At 49.3% G+C, this 15,350-nt stretch overlaps 1 protein-coding gene across 1 annotated transcript; it reads right to left on the bottom strand.

Moving 5' to 3' along the window:
* Nucleotides 1-226: 226 nt before the first annotated feature.
* Hbegf (heparin binding EGF like growth factor) lies at nucleotides 227-10,880 on the bottom strand. Its single transcript, XM_055625528.1, has 6 exons — nucleotides 10,601-10,880; nucleotides 10,214-10,387; nucleotides 7,423-7,600; nucleotides 2,653-2,808; nucleotides 1,895-1,985; nucleotides 227-1,616 (listed from the first exon to the last, which is right to left on the bottom strand). Exons 1-5 carry the CDS (start codon nucleotides 10,644-10,646, stop codon nucleotides 1,913-1,915), a joined length of 627 nt encoding a protein of 208 aa, XP_055481503.1. The 5' UTR covers nucleotides 10,647-10,880; the 3' UTR covers nucleotides 227-1,616; nucleotides 1,895-1,912.
* Nucleotides 10,881-15,350: the final 4,470 nt, after the last annotated feature.

Below are 15,350 nucleotides of genomic sequence, written 5' to 3'. Positions count from 1 at the left end.
CACCCAAAGTCAAGCTCTGGCCCGCTAACTCATGTATATAAAAACCAAACAAACAAGTCAGGTGTGGTGGTACAAGCCTTTTCTCCTAGCACCCCAGTGACAAGGCTGACAGATCTGAGTTAAAGACCAGCCTGGTCTACATAGAGAGGTCCAGGACAGCCAAGGTTCAACAGCGATACCTTAAACAAGCAAACATAAGCCAAACCAAAACTAAGCAGACCATGGAGTAAGGGTTATCTTTATTTGGATCACAAAGTATAAATATGAACCAGGTTTTGGAAATATAGGTTGTAACAGTTCAGAAATGGCACCGGAAACTTCCACGGGGACTGTGACAGCAGACACAGTTTGCTTACCCAAAACCTTCCCCACCGCCAACTTTCTCTGTAGTAACCGATAGGTAATCAACTACCGAGATAGTCGACTCCAACATTCCCTGTCCCTCCTCAGCCTTTTTCTTCACTAATACCTTCTCCAAACTGTCCTCTGCTTTACCAGCCCCTGCATGGAGTAGCACCAGAAGAATGGCAGGAGTAAGGGAGACATCTTGACACAAGGGAGAGTGGGACAGGGTGATGGAGGACAAGGGACCAGTAAACTGCAGGCATGGACACCCAACCTCTTTTGAGATTTGAAAGGGAGAGGACTCAGGCAAACACCAATATCTATTACACATCGACATCAGCACCTTGGGCTTTCGAAACACAAACAGTAGACAAAAATCACTTAGGCAAGACTGCAGTCCAACTCATGGAGTGGCTCTACCCAAATCAATCCCTGCATTCTGACCATACACAACCCCCGCTGGGATACTCTGCTCCTGGGATAGCTTCTGAAATGTAGACAGACAATAAATTACTATAGATGGGCTATAGAGCAAACGGCAGCGTGGTGCTGAGCCAGGCTGTAGAGCTGCAAAGAGGTGGGCCAGAATATGGCCAAAGTAACAGTCTAGGCACTTGAAATATTATTGTTAGATTGTTAAAAACTAAATAAATTAACATACATAGGATAAAATAAATATATAATTTAAGAGGCATTTTACAAACAAATAACAAAAAAAAAAAAAAAAAAAAAAAAGTTGTTATGTTTCCTCTCTGGGTAGAAGTCCCAAAATTCAGAGTTCTTGGGCTTGTGGTATTTCACAGTTAGCTCATCAAATCCAGCGTGCTGGAGGGTCCAAACAGCAGATCCCTTGTGGCTACTTGGCCACATGGCTTCCAACTCTGTCGCTCTCTCCCAGTCCATAAATCGCTCATCATTCCTCTCATTTTTTTTTTTTTTTTTTTCAGTCAGAAACCCTGGAGCACATGAAAACTAGCTGGCACTTCAATCCAGAAGCTAAGTGTTTCAACAAGCCAGTGGGGTCAGTGGAGGAGAATCAGAAAGACCTGAATGGCCCTCTCGCCTCTGCTTCCTTCTGATCCGGATCCCAGTGGGCATAGTCTGTTTGGCACTTGGAGGCTCTGATATTTTTGCAGAGCGATTACGGAGGCCCAGTCAGGGTAGCAACTGGGAATGAAGAAGCAGGTCTTCATGGCTGCCTTTGAAGTACTGTCCCTCTGTAGATCTTGTAATGAGCCACTGTCTCAGAGGTAGCCATCCCCTGAAGGTTTCTGAAGCACAAGAGGGGGGCAATTAATGCTGGGTCCAATCTCGTGAAATGCAAAAAAGTGTTAGGAAGGGGTTCTGGGGGTGCCGCAACCTTGTAAGCTAACCAGAGAGGCCTCACCAAGTCTCTGGAAACAATTCTACATGGGAACTCTGACCCCACAGTAGTAACCCAGCCCTGCAACCCCTGATCAAGAGAACTCAGCAATCACTGAAACAGACCCAAGACCCACCCATGCCTTGGCCTGTCCATTGCTGCCCAGGGCAAAGGATGGACCATTACCTTGCGTGCAGGTCCTCCTCAGTGGGAAGTCGCCATTCCCAGCTTCACCTTTTCTTCATTTTCCACATCATAACCTCCTCGCCTATGGTACCTGAGGGAGATAGGGGTTGTGAGGAAATGACAAGGTGCAGGCCTCTGAAGGAACTCCCACCCCACGATGGCAATCTCTTGGAAAAGCCCAGAAGGTAAGGCAACTCATGAGTCTTTAGCTAAAGTTCAACTTCCCTGAGGGGTTCCTGGCTCTACCAGCAGATAATTTACATATTTGTGTATATTTATATATATATGTGTATATATACTATATGTATATGCATGTTTTTAGAGACAGTACCTCATCACCCAGCATTTCCTATGTAGCCCAGGCTGGCCTCATACTAGGCATGTACCCATCACCCCTAACTTTATTTATTTTAACATTATTTGGTCCTCAAAATATCTTTATAGACTCACTGAAAGATTACCATCAATAATATTATCTATGCCTTTACTACCAAACCATACACCAATGCTGGGAGAAAGAAACGTCCTTAGAGGTTTCTCCGTGGGTGAGTCACCCGGCCACGGAGGGAGGAAATGAACCTGTAAGGCCTGGAAATAGGCACCTTGGGCTCTACATGCTGTGTCAGGCAAAACAGTTTCTAGAAAGTACACAGTAACAAACCCAAGATCTAGGGGTATGAAAAGAGGCTCTGAGTCCTACGAGGAGAAGGAAATGAGTGGTTCCCAAGACAAGCCTGCAAAGGGCCCCCAACACTCACCTAAACATGAGAAGTCCCACTATGACAAGCAGACAGACAGAGGACAACACTACAGCCACCACAGCCAAAACTGTAGTGTGGTCATATGTATATAGGGGATTCTCCACCGGTAGGGTCAGCCCATGACACCTCGCTCCATGGTAACCAGGGTGGCAGCTAGAATAACAAGAAGAAGATAGAGTTAATGGCGCCTGTGTCCACTCTGCCCCTCTTTTCACCCACCCTGCCCCCAGAGTCCTGCTTCAGGCGGGGAAAAAGTGAAGGAGGAGCTGAAGGTCTCAGTTTAGATGTATTCCACATGGGTCTAATCTATTACATCTGTCCTAAGGTGTTCTGCTTAAGCCACTTAAGAGGACTTGGACATAAGGGCTGATGGATTGAGTTGAGGGGGATTCGGTATCACTCCCTCTAGAGAGGCCCTTCAACATTCTGACCCAGAAATAAACCCAGCCTTGCCCATCAGTGCATCCAGCATGCAGCCCCTCCCCACCGCTGCTCAGCCTATTAATAGGCCCTGTCCCTTTGCCAGGAATCATTTTTCTCATTTCCTTCATTTAACTCCTAGCTCCCAACCTGGGAGCTAAACTGCAGCCTTTGGCCTCGGAATGCCAGGCTCTCAGGCCTCCTTCATCCCAGGACAAAGCAAACAAATCAAGATAACATCTCCCTGCCCAGCCACCCTGTCACAGCATGAAAGAATGTCAGAAACAATCCCTGGGCTCTTCTCACTCAAGAAACAAATCATGTGACAACCACCTCCCCCGAACACAAAGCATTTCCTTAGAGCTCTTAGGAAGACTGCTGAAGAAACACATTCACATCCCTTCCTTTGAGCATCCCTGAGATCCTTTGATGTAGGAGGAGCCCCATGCTGCAGAAAGGTGGCTCAGCTTCCCAAGGTCACGCAGCAGGGCGGCGGCGGCAGCAGCAGCAGCAGCAGCATGGGCACGGACCCTCTAACTTTGTTCAGGCACACTCCACAACTGCTCACCCAGCAGCTGGGGCGGGAGGTGGGCCTGTCAGTTTGGGGATGTTAGGCCGGTAGCTGCTGACGGAGGCACAGAGAACTGGGTGGTCCTCTGTTCTGAACTGCATCTTCTCTGGGAGGAGGTTGTGCACCTGGAGCCTCAGAGTCAGGATGAAGCCCTCCTTCCTGCTGGCAGAGCCCTGGGAGGCTCCGGGGAGCACTGGCAAAGGGGTCAAGCTGAGTGGCACTACATCCCTTAGCACTGCCCTGCACCTACGCCTGGGCACAAAGCACCTTAAAGGTAGGTCAGGTCCGCAAAGAACAGGATATACTCCTTACCTGGCCTCCTCAGCATCTCTGGCCCCTGAGTCAGAGTCAGGAAAAATACATCCCTACCCTACCACGACCTAAAGGGAGCTCCTGGGAGGGTCTCTGGAAAATCATGTGTGCAGAGAGATAAGAGGTCACAGAGATTAAGGGATTTGTCAAGTCTCATAACTAGGAAGCAGCAAGGCCAAGGTCAGAAGCCCCTACAATTCCATCCACTCTGAGCAACTCGGGTAACCCTAAGGAAACATATCTGGTAGGTCTTGGGGCTGTCTGATCTGCTCTCTGACCACATTATTGTTATTGATTATTATTCAAAGCCTTAGCAATAAATAGCAAATAACAAAGGCCTACCATGAGCTACTCTGCATTTCACGAGGATTATTTTCTTTGGTCTTTGATGCCGAGGCTTGAATTTGGGGCCAAGGCTTGAACTCGGGCCTTTTGATAACATTTAACATTTGAAGTCTGACCGCTTGTGAAGGAGAAGTTACCATCCCCATTTTGAAGAAATCAAGGCTTAACTCCTGCTAAGTGACATGCCAAGGTTACAAAGTTAGTGAGTACTAGAGCCCTGGATTTAACCCAGCAGTCTGGATGACTTCAGCAACTATGCTATGCCAGGAGACGGAAGCTGAACTTGAATCTGTTTTGCACTTCCAAACCATCATTTCAAACCCCACAGGTAGTTACTCAGATGGTAGAAATAAAACTTGGCCTCAGAGTCCTGCAATTCAGTTATATAATCCTTCCAACCACCTCTGTCCTGAGTCAAAAGGATAATAATGTAAGTGTGCTAATATTACCCACTTCTCCCTCCCTTCAAAGCCTGGCTTCCCCAGGGAAGGAGGAGGGTTGAGTACATTCAAAGCATCCCTGGATGCAGGGCAAGATCATGTGTCTCGCCCCAAGCCAACACACACATCCATCAAACTAGGACATATTTCTCCTCTCCATGTCTGTGACCCACTTCAGAACTTGCAAGACAACAGGAGCTCCTCCTGGAGTCCAGAAATATCTTCTACATAATCATATATGTCTCCATAGCTTCCCCGGGAGGTGGAGGAAGCATCATTCGATAGAGGAGATGAGAATAAGTGAGTTCCAGACTGGTTTTGCTATTTCTAGCCAGGTGATCTTGGGCAAGACACATTACTTTTCTAAGCTTTGGTTTCCTCATGTCAAATCAGAGGTAACAAAAGCCTGCCTCACTGGGGCATCATGAAAAGCCCAGGCCCCACTCATGTGAGTCATGATACAATGAGATGAGATGCTCAAGCCCCATGGAGTCTGGAAAAGGGGTCCTCTGCGTCTGAGCAGTGCACACAGTGAAACTGCAGGCCTCCTCTATTCCAGCCGAGTCCTTCCCAACCCAACTACCCTCAAGTTTGCAGCAGCCACAGGAAACTTTGCAACCAATTTCTGGGTCAGCAGCCAGTCAGAAGCTCAAGAAAACTGCTCTTTGAGGGCAACTTCTGGCTGGTGACACAGAAGGATTTTCCTGTCCCTGGGGGCTGTCAGAGGCTGGTTTAGAAAGCCAGCTAGCCTCAAGTTCACCACAGCAGCCTGGACACACCCTAGCTGGCAGTTTCTGGGTCTAAAGTAGAGGAGAAGCCACAAGAAGGGACACAGATGTAGGTGCATAGACGTTATGCTGCTGCAAACCAGGAGCTCTGTGTCAGAGAACCCACCCTAGGCAGCCTGCCTACGAAGCTGACACAGTAATGGACAAGTAAAATCCTCACGAGTGTCCCGGGACAAAAGATGCTCCCGTGAAATTCTGCTCAATTCTATAAGGGCTGAGATAGAGGAGGAAAGCTAGCATCCAGTGTGTCTTGGGAGCATGAAAAGCATGCTGGGATAGGAGTGAGACCCCCCCATCTTCTTCCCACGAACTTATTTAGCTGTTGATGTCATGCAAATAACTTCCTACTCGTTCTCTGTGGGTTCCTCATTTTTTGAGTAGAGAAAGTTCTGCCCTCCCAGCAGAGGCCTTTTTGGAAATCCCAAAAGACGCATCTCTTTTCATCCCTTCACACCAAGTAAGTGCTCACCGTGTCTGCTGGGCTGAACTTGATTTAAACGTAAACAATTCAGATTTCAAAGAAACAATGCCAATATGATTATTATCACTAGAGCCACTAGGAAGGTGGCCTTAAGCACACTTGTTGTGTTCTCTGAGCTTAGGAGGCCTGGGGAACCCTACTTCTCGGCTGATCAATAAAAGCTCTGCACATCCATTCAGCAAAACACCCCGAGCCACAAACATCCTGAGCCAGTGTGGCTAGACGGACTCCTGACTCTCGCCTGTCTTGACTACCCTCAGAGTCACTTTCTCCACCCTAAGTTGATGATGCCATTTTACACATTTAAGACAAACATTTCCTGTCCTGTCCTGGGACACTGGGAAGGAGCAGACAGAGACTCTGCCTTTTTTTTTTTTTTCCTTCGGTATCTTGAGACAGGGCTTCTCTGTGTAGCCCTGGCTATTCTGAAACTCACTCTGTAGACCAGGTTGGCGGTTCACTCACAGAGATCCGCCTGCCTCAGCCTCCCGAGTGCTGGGGGTTAAAAGCATGTGCCGCCACCACCACCCAGTTGTTTCTGCCATTCTTAAATAAGTCTCTCCAATACAGCAAGCTCCTGCCTGTGACATTACAGGAAAGGACACGCTGACTGTGAAGGGGGAAAACAACGGGTCTGTCTGCCAACTGGCAAATACAGGGCAGATCTGCTATGTGTGATTAAACAGGACAAGAGTGCTTTTAAGAGTCAAAGGACCCATGCTAGTCACAGGAGGAAGAGACACAATACAGATTTTTGACAGGGTGGGAGGCAGTGTATACACAGTAGCAACCCGAACTGTGTAGGCTCCTAGGCAGAGTCACGGGGTTCCAATAGTTTGTCTCTCTCCTGACAGGGAAGAAGGGGAATGAAAAAAAGAGGGGCTTCAACTCACTCTACATGCTCCTTCCCCTCTGTGTAGTCCTGCCATGCCTTAGAATCAAGGCACACCTGTTCACTCACGGGCACACACTTGAGCACATGCCCCTGCAGGGCATGTAACCTAAGGCACCTCATGTTAACTGCATTCTACCAGGAACCCACTCTGCCATCTTTCCTATTGGCTTTCCTTTCCAGAGAAGGGCCCAAGGCAGGAATGAAGGACCTCCTTCCCAAGCACCAGTCCTCCTAGACACATGCTCATTTATGGGTATGCAGGAGGAAATGTCCTGAAGCTTGAAGGAGCGTCACAAACCCATGGCACAGGAAATTGCATCCTTTTTGGAGGTGGTGGTGGCGGCGGCAGCGGCGGGGACTTCCGCTGACTAAAAATATGTCCCTTCCTTTGAACTTCCTCCCAGGGGTTGAAAAGAAACTGGGTGAAATTATGAATTCAAGGAACAGTGACAAAGAGAAAGATCATGTGACTGGCAGTGTGATGATGAGATTCCTTCTGGGAACGGAGCACTTACTGGCATGAGGGAGTCCGGAGATCCTTCAGGTACCGACATTCCCCATGGATGCAGAAGTCCTTGTATTTCTTAAGACACGGGTCTCTCTTCTTTCCTAATCCCTTGCCTTTCTTCTTTTTTCTCCCATTCTTTTCTTTGCTTGGCGTGGCTAGCGCTTGTGGCTTGGAGGAGAAATCAACTGCAGAAAAAAGGTACTAGTTCAGCCTTTCTACTCTTTGAAAAAGCATCTCCAGATATAAGCCAGGCTAACCTGAGACTCTCATGCCGCCCACACCATCGTTAAAAACATGGAATTAGTCGGGTACTTCCATAACTCATGAGGATGCACTTTATTTATTTATTTATTTTTGAGATAGTGTTTCTCTGTGTAACCCTGGCTGTCCTGGACTCACTTTCTAGACCATGCTGGCCTTGAACTCACAGAGATCCACCTGTGCCTCTGCCTCCTTGAGTGCTGGGATTACAGGTGTGCACACCCGGTGCACACACTCTTTGACCCCACCTGCAGTCAGGGGTCTGGGAAAGCTCTTTAAGAACCAGAAGAAAGAGGAAACTTAAAGAGGAAATAGAGTTCAGGGTAGATCCCAAGGAAGAAGAACCTCATTCTAAGAAAGCCAGAGTAACTGCAGCTCCCGGCACTGAGCTTCGAGCCTTGCAGTCGTGTTTTCCCTGCTTTCTACCCCGTCTCTGATGGCCCTGCATCTACCTGATTATATTGAAGCCTTCAGTCAGCCTCATTTCCTGATCTCCTACTCAGTGACCCACTTGCAGGAAGATATGTCACAGACAAAAATTGCTTTGGGAGAAGGAACTTGGCTGTTTTGGGGTAGGAAGTTTCTAAATGCAGAGTGTCTATTAGATTTGGAACATCCCTTCTGGGGTTCCCATTGGTAACAGGGAACAAAATTGGTGCAGAACCTAGCTCTGAAACAGCAAGTGGGGCCATCCCTGATTTAAAGGACTTTATACTTTTTTGAGTTTGGGCAAAATATCTGCCCCTCCCTATGCCCTTAACAATTTATTCACTTTTTCAAACATCCAATTAGGGTTATCCTCAAATATCCTATTTACAGCTGGGATAAGGTGGGGGTTACACTATGCACAAGGAACTGTCCACTATGACAACTCCCCTCTTCTTCCCAGGCTGCAGGAATTGGGGGTAAACAACTTGCATCCAGCTTGGACTGGCCACTAGTCCAGGAGTCTGATGCCAGCCTTCCCCATCCCTGAATCCAATAGTTTAAAAGTGCTTACTGTCCACAGCTATAGCTCGAGTCTGGCAGAAAGGTGAACATGACAGGTTAGATTAGGGGCATAGAACCCCAAGAGAGATGAGACTTCAACAATGCCAGGGCATTTTTCAAGATGAAAACAGTAAAATCCCCAAAGGTAGGAACTTGCCCCAGGGTAGTGCAGGATTAGGAGGAGAACTGGGGTGTCTAGTCCTATTCCAGGCTCCTTCAGAGAGCACATAAGGTGATGCCAGTGGCCAGAGGAAGCCAGTTATCAGGACTTCAGGGAAAGCAAAGCAGGAGGACCCGAGGCTATTAGAGAGAGAGGCAGAATAAGACTGACAAGCTAGGCTCCTGCTGAAAAGAGTGAGTCAGGTTGGCAGAGGTATGAGGAGCAGCCATGTGGGTGGGGGGTGAGTCACAGCCATGCCCAGCCCTACCCAGTCTAAGAGAAAGAGAGCCAGGAGAATCCGGACTGCTCAGGACATGGATGACCCCAAGGAGCCACTTTTGAGAGGATGAAATGTGGGATCCCAGCCTCAGTTTTGGAGCAGACTCTTGAGGAAGCAGAGAAAGTACCTAGGGAAGCCTTGGGTGAGGATCGGGCAGGCAGGCTGAGCAGCAGGTGGGGCTGAACAGGTGTGTCTCTCCAACCAAACATAGTCATTCCGGGGGCCCACAGGGCTTAGAGCTGGCTCCACCTCTGAGAATCACTGCAAGGGGCCAGAGGCAGGGAGGCCCTTGGGTTCCAGACTTGGCCCAGTCCCCCTGTTCAGCCCCAGATTCAGGTTAGAGGATCACACATAGCTCTTTCCTCTTGGAGTCTCCTTGGATATTCTGTAAGTGGCCAGAGAGTCTACAAGTCTCAGACCCACCGCATTTCAAAATAGCCTTCTAGGTCCCCAACACGCACCATTCATAGCCAGCTGCAGGGGTGCTGGCCTCATCTACCAAAGCCAGGAGTTCCTAACTGCCTGGAGGCAGGAGGATGAAGGAGACTATCACTGCACACTTTCAGTGTTCCCACCCATCATCTTGTTTTATATATAATCATCACATATATAGTCACAATCAGATACCAGATAGGACCTGCACCTCCCATTCCCCCTCCTTTTTTTTTTTTTTTTTTTTTTTTTTTTTTTTTTTTTGCATGGACACTGTAGAGAAAGCATCGTGATCATGGCTTCCTCCTACCGTCTAGCTTACCTCAGGGGACAACCTGCCTCTTTCAGTTTGCTCCAAAGTATAAAGAAGTAGGAATCCACGCCAGGTGAGTGAGGACAAGAATGATAGCATTATATTCCAGGATCCCCAACACCAATCGGGCCACAAGCTTTTCCTTGAAATATGTCATAACATCCCTTCAGCCCCCAGGGGAAGGGCGGGAGTAAAAGTATAAATCTCAGACCTGTGTGTTTTGTTTTAGTTCAGAGCTGAGGACCGAACCTCCAGAGCCTTGCGCTTAGCTAGGCAAGCGCTCTACCACTGAGCTAAATGCCCAGCCTTGTGCACGCTTCATCTTCAACCAGCGTCTAAGGTTAGGCGGCCTCCACACCCACCTCTGAAAATGTCCAGGTCTGTCTTATCCAAGTCCTGGACTTCCTGAGCGCGATCGCCTCCCGTGGGTAACAGCTGGTGTGTGGATCCAGTAGGAGGGTCAGGGTTGCTGGTTGCTGCCGCCAGACCTCTCCGAAGCCGCTCCAGACTCTCACCGGTCACCAACGCGGACAACACTGGACCAGGGAAGAGAGGAGGCCTCATCAGACCCTTCGCCTGCACCCCGCCTTCACCATGCCACCGAGGTCCACGCCCGCCCTCCAAGGCCGCACGGGCCCCGCCAAGTGGCTCGCTGGAGGGGGTGGGGGTGGGGTCGCCGCAGCGACCTTCCCACGTGTCCCCCGCACGGCGCCCACCCCACCCCCGACCTCGGAGACATCAGCTCTCACCTGCGGCCAGAAAGAGCTTCAGCGCCACCGACGGCAGCGGCTTCATGGTCCCGAGCCTGGCGGGGAAGGAGAGGCAGCGATCACTTTGGATGCGGCGGCCGCTGGACGCTTGCACTCGGGGGCCAGGCAGCGAGGGGCAGCGAGATTCCACCGGGCGCTGCCCGCCTCTCGGGAAGATCCTGCCTGGGAACCTTGCGGCCGAGGCGCGTCCGTCTGTTCGCGGTCCGTCCGCGCGCCCACTCCAGCCCTTGACCGTCCGTCAGGCCGACCAGCCGCTCGCCGCGTGCACCTCCCTGGGCCGACTGAGCGTTCGCTGGCAGCGCGCGGCCGGGAATAAGGCTCCAGGGAAGCAGCGGGAGCCCCGCCCCACCCGGCACCGCCCCCTCCCCTCCCCCTCCCGCGCCGGGAAGCCCGTCCGGCTGGAGGCGCCCGCCGCGCTGCCCCGGACTAGGCGGTCGCGGCGGGAGGACCGGGAGGTGCTCGCATTTTTGGGACCAGGCCAAAGCAGCCGGACCCAAGTGTGGGTGTAGGGCGAATGACCAGCAGGTGGCGAAGACCGGATCCTACCTTCCCTCCAACGCCTGTCACGGTGCAGCCCAGCGAAAGCTGATCTGAGAGCTGCTCCTGGCCTGCGTCCTTGCATCTTTGACAAGTCCCTGTGCCACGCTGGGCGTCTGCGCTCAGACGATAGCAAGCAGTAAACAATTATTTGTTTATTGTTTAAAAAAAGTTAGAAATACGAATGCCGGCTGGTCTCCCGAGGGCAAAGGGACCAGACACGAAGTTGCAATCATTTGATGCCAGTCCAGCAACAGCAAAGGAAGTTAGGAGTGGCTTCCACTGCTTTTCCCCAGGGGGCATAGTCTACTTTAGGATTTCTGAGCTATGCCATATAATTCCCAGGCTTTTGCAATCAGAGAGACAGAGATTATAGGACAAGCCTCATACTTTTCCTTGGGTGTTAAGGAAACGTAAGCTCTCCTCTCAAAGGACCCGACTAGCTAACCTTGATGGTACGCGCAATGCAGACTGACGCGGTTGTCTTCCAACTGGTGTATTTTTACTGGGGGTCGTCCGGAGCCAATGTCCTGACTCAAATAATGACTCCCTCGCTAAGTATTTCAGCTTCCAGGGACGTGCTGGGTAGGGAGTTTGACACAGGGCTGGGTTGGCATTCAGAACCTTCAAATTGTGCCAGACAGAGCACTTGCCTGATTCAGCCATGTGTAGGGATAAAAACAGGCCTACTATTTATACACTGTCTATCCCATTCTTTCTCCCCAACCCACCCCCACTTCTGCAGGGGTCAATCTGGCTTCCCCTTCTTAATTTTCCCTGACCACACTCCCAGGCCTTAAGTTTCTACCGTGCACTGTGGTGTCTACAGACTTGGATTGCTGTTTTTTGTGTGAACTTGCACAACACAATGGATTTTATTTTTTTGGAAGAAGGTTAATTTGATTTATTTGATGTGTACTGGTGTTGCCTGCATGTATGTCTGTGTAGAACATGCTTGCCTGGTGCCCACAGAGGTCAGAAGAGGCAATCAGAATCCCTGGGACTGGAGTTACAGATGGTTGTGAGCTCCTATGTGAATGCAGGGAATCGAACCCAGGTCCTCTGGAGGAGCAGCAATGCTCTTACCTGCTGAGCCATGTCTCCATGATAATTAATTTCACTGAGCCTCGGTTTCTACATATCTCAAAAGGGGATAACAATAGTAGTACCAACAATGCCTGCTGTGCAGAAAGCTTTTTGAGGACTGAGCGAGGGAGCAAACATAAAGCAGAAACTGCGGTAATAGGTATAAGCTCTCAATACCTGTGGCCTGTTACTGCTGTTGATGCTATCACTAGACATCCAAAGCTGACTCTTTTTCCTTAGATACCCTTTTCTCTCCCTTTCCTAGAAGACGCCTGGCCTGGCCACATGTCAGGGTCCAAGTGTCGTCAAAATGGTCTCAGATGGAAGCTTACTTGTCACCTATTTGGCCAAAAGCCACCTTGGAATTCCTCTGGGTGCTCAGTATCGGGACGAGGTCCTCAGAAGCTAGCCACCACCCCAGCCACACCTCATTTCCTCCAGCAGGTGTTCCATCTTAAAACCAAAGCCATCTAGGGGTCAGGGTTCTCTCCAGGGCAGGGTGGAGGGAAGACACTTCCTGACACATGACCAAGTCACTCCCCTTTCCCCCCCTCCCGTCATTCACACCCTGCTCCCCTGTCCTAGCCTGCTTCTTCCTTCCTATGGTAGGTCCTTCCGTCTCACCACTACGTCAGCTCAGCCTTGTTGGGGCAACTCCAAGCTTTCATCACACCCGGGAGCCTCACCCTACCCAGGTCTCTGTGTCAGGTTTTACAAGGAAGGGCCTGGAGGAAAAAAAAAAAAAAAAAAAGAGGAAAGACCTGAAATGGATTTGGGATAGTCACTTCCCTTCTCAGAACTGTAGGTAGCCTGGGACCAGCAAAATAAAACAAAATTACAGACTGGGAATGCAACTCAGTAGTAGAGAATATTTGCCTAAGATGTGCAAAGCCTTGGATTTCATCTTTAGCTCCTCAAAAAAAGACTAATAATAATAATAATAATAATAATAATGGCAAAAAAAAATCCCCATCATCACCACCAAGAACACAGCACCAATATCACCATCATCACCACCACCACCACCACTACCACCATCATAACCAACACCAACAAAAATAAACAAAGCCCTGGACATGGTGACACACACCTGTGATCCCAACTCCTAGAAGGTGGAGGGAAGAGGGTCAGGAGTGCAAGGTCATCCTCATCTATATATTGAATTTGAGTCCTATCTGGACTACATGAGGATGAGTCTCAAAAACAAAGCAAAAAAAAAAAAAATTCAATCATATTTCATCCTGGGGTAGCCCCATTAGGAGGCTTATTCCATAAACATTTATCCATGGAACACTTTCAGATGCTAGGGAGTAAGTGAATGCTAAGATGAGAGTTTTAAACTACCTGCTAGAAGAGGATGTGTTCTCGTGCCTGCATTCACACCTTAGAGCTGATGATGGACTAGCAAAGCCTTATCTGAAAAGTCAACAGGTAGGCTGAGGCCTGGCTGAGAAGAAACAGATTCATGATCAGTTGTGGCAGAGCATTCCGAGTCTTGACAACAGTGCAAAGAGTGGGTGTAGAAACAAGCTTGACACATTCAGAGATCAGCAGAAAGAACAGTGAATTTTATTCCCCATCACTGTGAGAATCAAATGACATAGGAATGGGAAATAAGAGCTGTGTAATTTTGTTCCATATTTTTTGTTCCTCCTGCCCACGTCCTTCTACTTGCTCTCATTGTCAACAGCAAGGGACATGCTCCTAAGCAGAGTTCCAATGGGCAAGTCTGCTTTTTGAACTCTCTTTTGGAGCGTGAGCAAAGTGAGGCTTCTCTGACTAGCCTTTTGCTACCAGTGAGTCAAAAGGGAGCTAATCTAGAACAAACCCCATGGCATCCTGTTTCCCCGCTCAGGCTGGGTTCCCAGGCGGCAGGAAAGGCAGGCTCCTCAGGACTCCGAGTGCTGCTGACTCATTGCTAAAGCACTGAGCCCTTGATTTGGAGAGAACTCTTGCACACCAGTGTGGAGGAGCTGAGAGAAAAGTAGCTACAAGAAATGGGGGTGCAGTGAGGTGGGGCTCGGGGAGAGGGACCGCTTATGACTCTTTCCTCTCTGTAGCTGCTACGTATACCTTGTAGGTAGGTTCCTCTAAACCTGGCTGTGTATCAGAATCACCAGGGAAGATAGTAAAGATAGAAAGGCCCAGCCGTATGAGGTGGTGCACACCTTTAGCCCCAGCACTCAGGAGGCAGAGGCAGGTAGATCTGAGTTTTAGGCCAGACTAGTCTGCAGAGAGAGAGAGTTCTAAGACAGCCAGGGCTACGCAGAGAGCCTACCCTGTCCCGAAAAACAAAACAAAACAAAACAAAAACAAACAAACAAAAAAGGTCTAGACTCCAGGTTGGGGGTGTAACTCATTGGAAGAGCACACACTTAGCATGTAACAGGACCCTATACTATAAAAACAATGAAACAAACAAAGTGTTATGTAAAGACAGAAATACCAAGGTTTCAAGGCCAGCCTGGGCTACATGACATTGTCTCAAACAAAGAAGCAGAAACTTTTTGGAATCAGAACCTCTGAGGCAGGGGCAGAGGACGTGTGAGAGGCACATTCATGTGTTCAGTACTTAGCTTGTGTCGCCTTGCTCCATCCTCACAACATTAGACATGCTGGCATCATCATCCCCATTTTAAAGGATTAGCGCTCCCAGGGCTGTATGTGACAGCCCCGGGTCAGCCAGCTAGGCTCGCCATGGCTGACCCACTTGCAGCCCTCTCTTTCATTTGGGCTTCTGTCCTCAGCGTGAGCAAGCGGATGAGAAGGCAGCAGCTTTCCCCGCTGCCTCTGCAGACAATGTCAGCAGCAGCAGCAGCAGCAGCTGGGGGAGTTCTGGTGATCAACGATCAATGACCGTAATCACTGCCTAACTGGGCAGAAAGGTGGGTTGGGGGAGGGCAGCAGAGTAGCTAGTGAAATGGATAAAGTCTTAGGAATTAGGCAACAGTGAGTTCAGATTTTGGGGCTGATTTGGTCTGGGCTTTGTTTTGTTTTTGCTTGTTATTTTTTCAGCTTTAATTTATGTTTATTTGTTTTATTTTACTTGTTAGTTATGAAACACTTGTTGGAGTCCCTCTACCGTATGGGCCTCAGATAACAAATT

Source organism: Psammomys obesus, unplaced genomic scaffold (genome assembly GCF_907164565.1).
Source record: "Psammomys obesus unplaced genomic scaffold, mPsaObe1.curated_primary_1811, whole genome shotgun sequence".
Lineage (NCBI taxonomy): Eukaryota > Metazoa > Chordata > Mammalia > Rodentia > Muridae > Psammomys > Psammomys obesus.
Note: the sequence above shows the minus strand (reverse complement) of the source record. Positions and strands in the feature narration are given on the sequence as shown.

Excerpts from the sequence above, each read along its gene's own strand:
- Hbegf (XM_055625528.1), bottom strand. The coding sequence starts at position 10,646 with ATGAAGCCGCTGCCGTCGGTGGCGCTGAAGCTCTTTCTGGCCGCAG. Across the intron at positions 7,601-10,213 it reads AGACCTGGACATTTTCAGAG|TTGATTTCTCCTCCAAGCCA; the intron begins GTGGGTGTGGAG and ends TTTTTTCTGCAG. Across the intron at positions 2,809-7,422 it reads CTCCGGACTCCCTCATGCCA|CTGCCACCCTGGTTACCATG; the intron begins GTAAGTGCTCCG and ends TTGTTATTCTAG.